This window comes from Glycine soja, chromosome 6 (genome assembly GCF_004193775.1).
Source record: "Glycine soja cultivar W05 chromosome 6, ASM419377v2, whole genome shotgun sequence".
Lineage (NCBI taxonomy): Eukaryota > Viridiplantae > Streptophyta > Magnoliopsida > Fabales > Fabaceae > Glycine > Glycine soja.
Window position 1 is genome coordinate 15,255,884 of NC_041007.1, and position 6,831 is coordinate 15,262,714.

General features: G+C 28.8%; 1 protein-coding gene across 2 annotated transcripts; it reads right to left on the bottom strand.

The window, feature by feature from the left end:
- Positions 1-250: 250 nt before the first annotated feature.
- LOC114416420 (LOB domain-containing protein 25-like) lies at positions 251-3,052 on the bottom strand. Of its 2 annotated transcripts, none has more exons than XM_028381283.1 (2): positions 2,776-3,052; positions 251-1,290 (listed from the first exon to the last, which is right to left on the bottom strand). In XM_028381283.1, exon 2 carries the CDS (start codon positions 1,271-1,273, stop codon positions 716-718), a length of 558 nt encoding a protein of 185 aa, XP_028237084.1. In that variant the 5' UTR covers positions 1,274-1,290; positions 2,776-3,052; the 3' UTR covers positions 251-715. The 2 variants fall into 2 exon arrangements, with proteins under 2 accessions (XP_028237084.1, XP_028237082.1); XM_028381281.1 differs by having other exon boundaries at positions 2,725-3,052.
- Positions 3,053-6,831: the final 3,779 nt, after the last annotated feature.

Genomic DNA, 6,831 nt, shown 5'->3' on the forward strand with positions numbered 1-6,831 from the left:
TGTAGAAGACTCAGAAGAGATACCTTACTTAAATTTAAAAAGGTTGAATTTAGTATTACTTTAACTAACAATTTGTTAATATATAAATCATTGTTTTTGAACATGCCATGCATAGTTAAAATAATTAACTAGAGGAGAAAGTAAAACGGTGGTCCATGAACGAGGAAAATTAATTAAAGTGGAAAACTATTAAAGGCAAGGAATATATAGGGTAAGTAGGACTATAAGCGTCTAACCCGTAGAGTTAGGCTTTAGAATCAAGTAACGTTATCGCTCAATTTATTCTTAATCATAAACAATGACAGAGAATGTCAACTCCGCATGCTCACTGCACATGCCTATAGAGAGTTGCACTGAATTGATACAACAACAAAGAGTAGGTCTAGTAGTAGTAGTAGTCATACATTACTATGCATGCTCCTCTTCCACCGACTTATTTAGAACTAAAGATTTTTGGGAAAGACTACACCTAAGTTTTTGGCAACCTTAGGTCTTAAATAAACACCTCATGTTCATAATCACCACCCTAGAAATTAAATTAAACAAAACCCCTTCAAATTAAAATTTAAGAGTAGACCTTGAGTCACACCTAGCCAGAGTCCAAGTGAGGCTACAATAGCCAGATAGAGACCATAACTAGAAATTATAAATATTGCAGGGCCATGCCCTCAAAGAGGCACAAACCCTAGATGTGCAATATTCTTGAAAACATAATTCACAAGTTACCTCCTCCTTCTCCTCCTCTATCATTGATATCCTCAGAATCAGTCCAAGGAAGAGAATAAGGGAAAGAGTAAGTGGTGGTGGTGGTTGTAGGAGAAGGCCTATAGAACCCTCCTCCACTTGCTGATTCATTACCAAACCTTGCAATAAAAGACCTTTGGGGCATTTGTGGTGGCACAGAAAGAGAGGGTGGAGGCATGTCATTGCAGGCATAGCGTAGGAGATCAGCATTGGCGGAATCAAGCTCCTTCTGGAGCCTTTGGACTTGTCTCTGGAGGAATGAGATGGCACCTACGCAGCCATAAACGGGGTCTCTAACACGTGCCTCGGCTTCATAGGCAAGAGAGTTCACTGCATCTTCTCTCTGGTGAGGGAGGAGTTCATTGAGAAGCTTTGTCACGTTGCTAGCACCGAAGATCTTGTGCACGTTTGCGAATTTTTGAGGCTCCTCTGGTGGGAAGTAAGGTGCAAAGATGCACCCCGGAAGGCACTTCCTCCTCAAGAATTTGCAGGCAGCACATGGAGAATTGTAGGAGCTTGATGATGCCATTTTTTTTTCTGATTTGCCTAAAAGAGAGAAACATTGACATGATCAAATCAATTAACCAAAAATTTTCCTTCTCCCCTGTGTAGAGTTAGTTTTTCTCTAGAGATATAAGATTCATCTACTGATCAGGAAAGAAGGGAGAAATCACATACTCAAATCTCACACTAACAAAAACTAACAGAAAAAAGAGTTAGTTTTTCTTTTTTCTTTTTTATTTTAAAGAAAAAAAGGTTTTATAGATCAGAAGAAGGCTCGCCTTTATACAAGATATAGAGAGGACCACCAGCATCAATGGAAATCTATGGTGAGATCTCATATTTCTCATTGCTGAATATTAGTGAGAGTTTACCTGGAATGGATGGGTCCCAAGTTCTAATTTTATTGGAGTAGAAAACTGACCAAAAAGTCTATGTGTTGTTCTCTAGTAAGCATTTTTTTACTTTCAAAATTATTACAAAAATGAATGGTCAAAATAAAAAAGAAAAAAAATTGAATATGATACTATTTCTTTTCAGTTACGCCTCTTTCATGGTTTTACTCTCCCTTTTTTTTTTTTTTTCTGTTTTTCTTGTCTAGTGTCGTTTGTTTGTGATCTTTCTTTGATCGAAGTGATAATCAACAATATAGCCACACAAAAATGGAGGCTATATGAATCCATAATTATGATTGAATATTAGAAACAGAATATAATAATAATAATATTATTATTATAAAAAAATAATAACCAAAAAATATTTTTAATTTGGGATAACTTTAATTAGTCTGATCTTATAGACCCTTTAACCCTTGATGATCCTTCCTTCTCTTAAGCAGAACCTTCTCCAACACAAACATACGTACATGAGACTTTGCAAAACTGATTTAAATTTAAGGATTAGTTGTCACTTTCTAAAATTATATTACATTATAGTATAGTATATGACTTTCTTTATCCTTTCTTTTTCTTTCACAGACTTTCTTATTTCTTTTCTTAAAATATATTTTCCTTCTTTCATTTCTCCCTTTTTTTTTATTCATAAGGAGAACAAGTTAAAGAAGAATTCTTAATTTTAATCTTCATAGTGTTTTCTAATTTTTTCCCCCTTTTAGTTTCTGGGTATGGTCTATATCTTGTTTTACGTTTATTAATCAGAAAATCACTCCATACACTAACATAGACAAGAAAACTTTATATATATCTTTCTTCTTCTGGAACTCGGCTGCATGATCATCAAGGTAAAAACTTATAATTAACCAGCTGCAGCAACGAGGCATGATTGTATTCATGACTGCATCAAAAAAGCATATAGAAAATGGAAAAAAGCCCTAAACAGTAACTTCTCGAAAGGGATCCATTTTGTCTAGCTATCAACCGGTACTACTATACATAAAAGAACATCAAACAGATAAAAGAACTATACATGCATAGAGAGAAGAAGCAAAGAGGGAAAACTACAATATGAACATGATTTTACCTGTTTGTGATGTATAGGTTTCTTTGATCAGATGAACTAAAAGGGAAGTACCTTTTTTTTTCCCCTTGTTGGGAGGCCCTTTAGGAAGCTGCTCTTTTACCCTCACAAGACAAAAGAGCCTTAGCCAATGAGAGATATAAGGCGCAGATTTGTCACAGAAAGAGCACCCTTAAAGAGGAAACCCTAACTGCAAGAGAGACGCAAAGTGAGAGAGACAGAGAGATAGGGGTGTGTGGAAACTGATAATTAAGTGGGAAAAAGTTTGAGGGAGAGAAGGCAAACAGCATTGAGTGGATGGAGAAGGAATGGATGCAAAAGACAAAGGTAATAAATGGAGGTACACTATAAAAGAATGACTATGACCTTGCATCTAATAATAATATCAGGAATGTGGGGATGACTCCCATTCTCAACTTAATTAACTGATGCACTTAAAATAAACTGAGAAAACAAATTCTTATAATTTGTTTTTTTAAAGAAGAGAAGAGATCCAAGAAAGAAATGGAATAAATTTTTTTCTTGATTTACATGGAGGAGTCCAACTCTGGTATGACGGGAGTTTATAATAAGTCACATATTTTATTCAATCAACCCAATTAAATGTATTTGATTAATAAAATAAATGATGTGAGGGAGAGACATAAAAAATTATATTAATTATAAAATTTTCATAAATAGTAAAATATTATTATTTAAATAAAAAATGAAATTAATTTTTGAAAATAAGAATATAGAAATTTATTAAACATGTTCTCGATAACAATTATTCATATACATGTTAAAAATTAAAAATTGAGTACATATAAATTTTTAGAAAATTAGTCTACAAAATCTTCATAGTTATTAAGAAACTGATGAATGTTATTTAAATATTTTTAAGATATTAGTGAATCTAATTTTTATTTAATACTTTTTTGTTAAAGTATTCAAATAATTAATAGGAAAATTAACAGAAGTATAACATCACTCTTTAAAATTGTTAACTAAAAAAATATAATATTTCCTAAGGTAGTGATATATCTTTCTACAAAATATTTTTTTTGATCCAACTAATACTTTATTAAAAAAATATACTATTATTGAATGAAGAAGTAAAGACATTTAATATTTTAGAAACATAAAAATATTAAATTCTCTCTTAACTAAAATGATTAGTAGAAAGATGATGTAGAATAATTTAAAGTTAGCCTATTTATTATATTAAAAACCCAAAAAATCGCTATACAGTAAATGTATATATTTCTTTAGCATTTGTCTTTAATTTAAACACAAGAGCACTAAGCAAATGAACTATTAATGGTATTGTATTGAATACATCAAATGCTTTATAAATAAGAGTCCTACTAGATAATAAGTGTCTTATATATGATAATTGTTAAGATATCACAAAATAAAATATATTTAATCAATTTTTTTTTTATTTTCTACCCTTAAATATGTTTAGAAGTTAAAACATAAAAATCTTCATTTTTTTAAATATTTATCGTATAAAAGTACAAAAAAAGTCATTCAAGCTTAAGAAATTAAAGCATTACAGATAAAATTGTCATTACTATATATTGCCAATTTTGATCACTAATACTAGTTTTAAAAATTAAATGTACATTACTTTGTCACTATTGTTAGGTTTTTTTTTTTTTGTAGTGAATTAATTTAAACAAATAAATAGAATGTGTATGGATGACACGGATACACATTACAAAAATTATTTTTCATGAAAATCCAAACCTTAATATGTTAAAATTAAACTGAAAAAACATTATTTTTAATTTAAAACCTTTTGATTTGTAAATCATGGTTTTTTTTTATCGGCCAAAAGTGCATATTATAGAAGCAATGGTATAAGTCATACCCAAACAAGTACACACAGGATACAAAAATCCAAAGTGTTTTGTAAATCATTGATAAGTATCAATCATAAAGATACTGACCAGTTAATGGGTGAGTTCAATACTTTTAAAATAAACAAATTTTATATAATCATTTTTTAAGAAGTACATAGGATTTATCTTTTAAAATAAATAGAATTATTTTTAAAAATATAAATAATTTAGATAAACACATTAAAAAATATAAAATTACTTATTTTATCAAAATAAATATTTATTTCAATAAATAAATTTAAATAAATTGACCCAATATTTATTTATTGAAAAGTGAAAAGCGAAACACTATTATAAGAACAATAAAAACATAAAATAATTAAAATTTTGTAAAATTTATAATCAAGTAGATCAAATAATAATTATTAACACCACGACCTACTTATTAACCATTATTCATGAGCTTTGCACTAACTAATAATATTTAAGAGAATTTGAATTTTATTATTAAATTTGATAGCGCAAAGTGGCATCCATAATCAGATCACTTAGTTATGAAGACTCTTAGGCCAACTTAGAAATAAATTATTTCATCAACAGTTATTAATTCATGAATAATGTATGTATATATGTAAAGTACCTAGGGGTTAGCTTTACCTTTTTGTGTGTGAAATAAACTAAAAATTTGTGTGTGTACGGTCATCTTTTGCATACGAGGCAGGGACAGTTGGACTTTTATGCATCAATTTACCGTAATCCATCTTAAACTTTAAACAATGATGATGCAGTACATATTGTATGATAGAGAATATCGCCATGCTCATTGGTGGTTATTAAGTATTCAAGTGGCCTCCTTATGAAATTATTCAATAACACAGTTATGGTTATTTTTAACATTTTGGGATGTGTTTGAATACAAGTTATATTCAACTTAACTGATTTTTATCTTAATAAACCATAATACTTGCTTTGGTGTATTGGAATCTGTATTTTTTTTTACAAGCTTCTAACTGAAATTCAAACACACATCTAGTCTACACCAATTCGGATCGTTTGAGGTATTATGTTTGACAATATATGACATATGTAGATTTGTTTATTTCTGATTTTATTTCGGTTAACTATATCAACTTTATGTTGTTCGATAATAAGATTTTGCCAAAAGTAAACATTAATTTAATCAGGGATGAACTTGTTTTGCAAATCTCTTAAACTGGTCAATTAATGTATGAACATTTTCTCTTGAAGTATTTAATCATTTTAAAATAACCATATATATAATGCTCCCTCCCAAAAAATAAATTATGTATAGTTTTTTTAAAGGTAAATCATCAATAGTTGGTTTATACACTTTAGAATAGTTAACTTTAAAAAAATGATAAAAATGAAAAATAACGCTTTAGAATAACTTCATCATTCTTCCTACTTTTAAAAACTATTCATATAATGATTTCTTCTTAATTGACAGTTAATGTTAAAAGTCTTTTACAACAATAATGTATAAAAATTGAACACTAATCTATATTACACTGATTGTTGTACTGGGAACTACCATATATTTTTATACCTCATTAATATTTCATGGTGAATTGCAAATCAATTCATCAATCCATTTACATGTTGAAGACAATATACGTATTTATAGCAAATGTTTTACATTCAAGTGGTTATAAAACATATTTTCTGTTGATGGTCGAGACTCAGGAAAACATGACACCCAAGAAATAGGTCCTCTTGTCCGTTTAAGGCACTATAATCTGCAGGCACTCTAGTGAAGCCAGAAATTCGCTACATATATATTAGAGGGACGAATCATTTCGTGTGTGTATATATACAGAAGAGTGTTAGTCACTCTTTTTTGAATATAATTAGTTGAAATTTATTAAAAATTATCAATTTTGATAAATTTTATTTTTTAATTAGTATTTTTTTCTCTCTCTTAAATTTATTCAAAATTAATGATTTTTAATAAATTCCAATCAATAATAAAAAGAATATTTAAAAGAAAATATTGCTGATACTCCTTTTATATATATATATATATATATATATATATATATATATATATATATATATATATATATATATATAATTCGATCCTATGTGCTGTTGAAGGACTAGTAATGCTATGTCACACCAAATTGTTACTGACAATATTTCTTTTAGTCTTGAATTTTTCTTTTTTATTTGATTCTCGGCATTCACATGTTCTTAACCTTAGAAAAACATATAAGTACTGAACGTCAAATGTTAATTGCTGTGGCAACTGCTCTCAATTTTATGT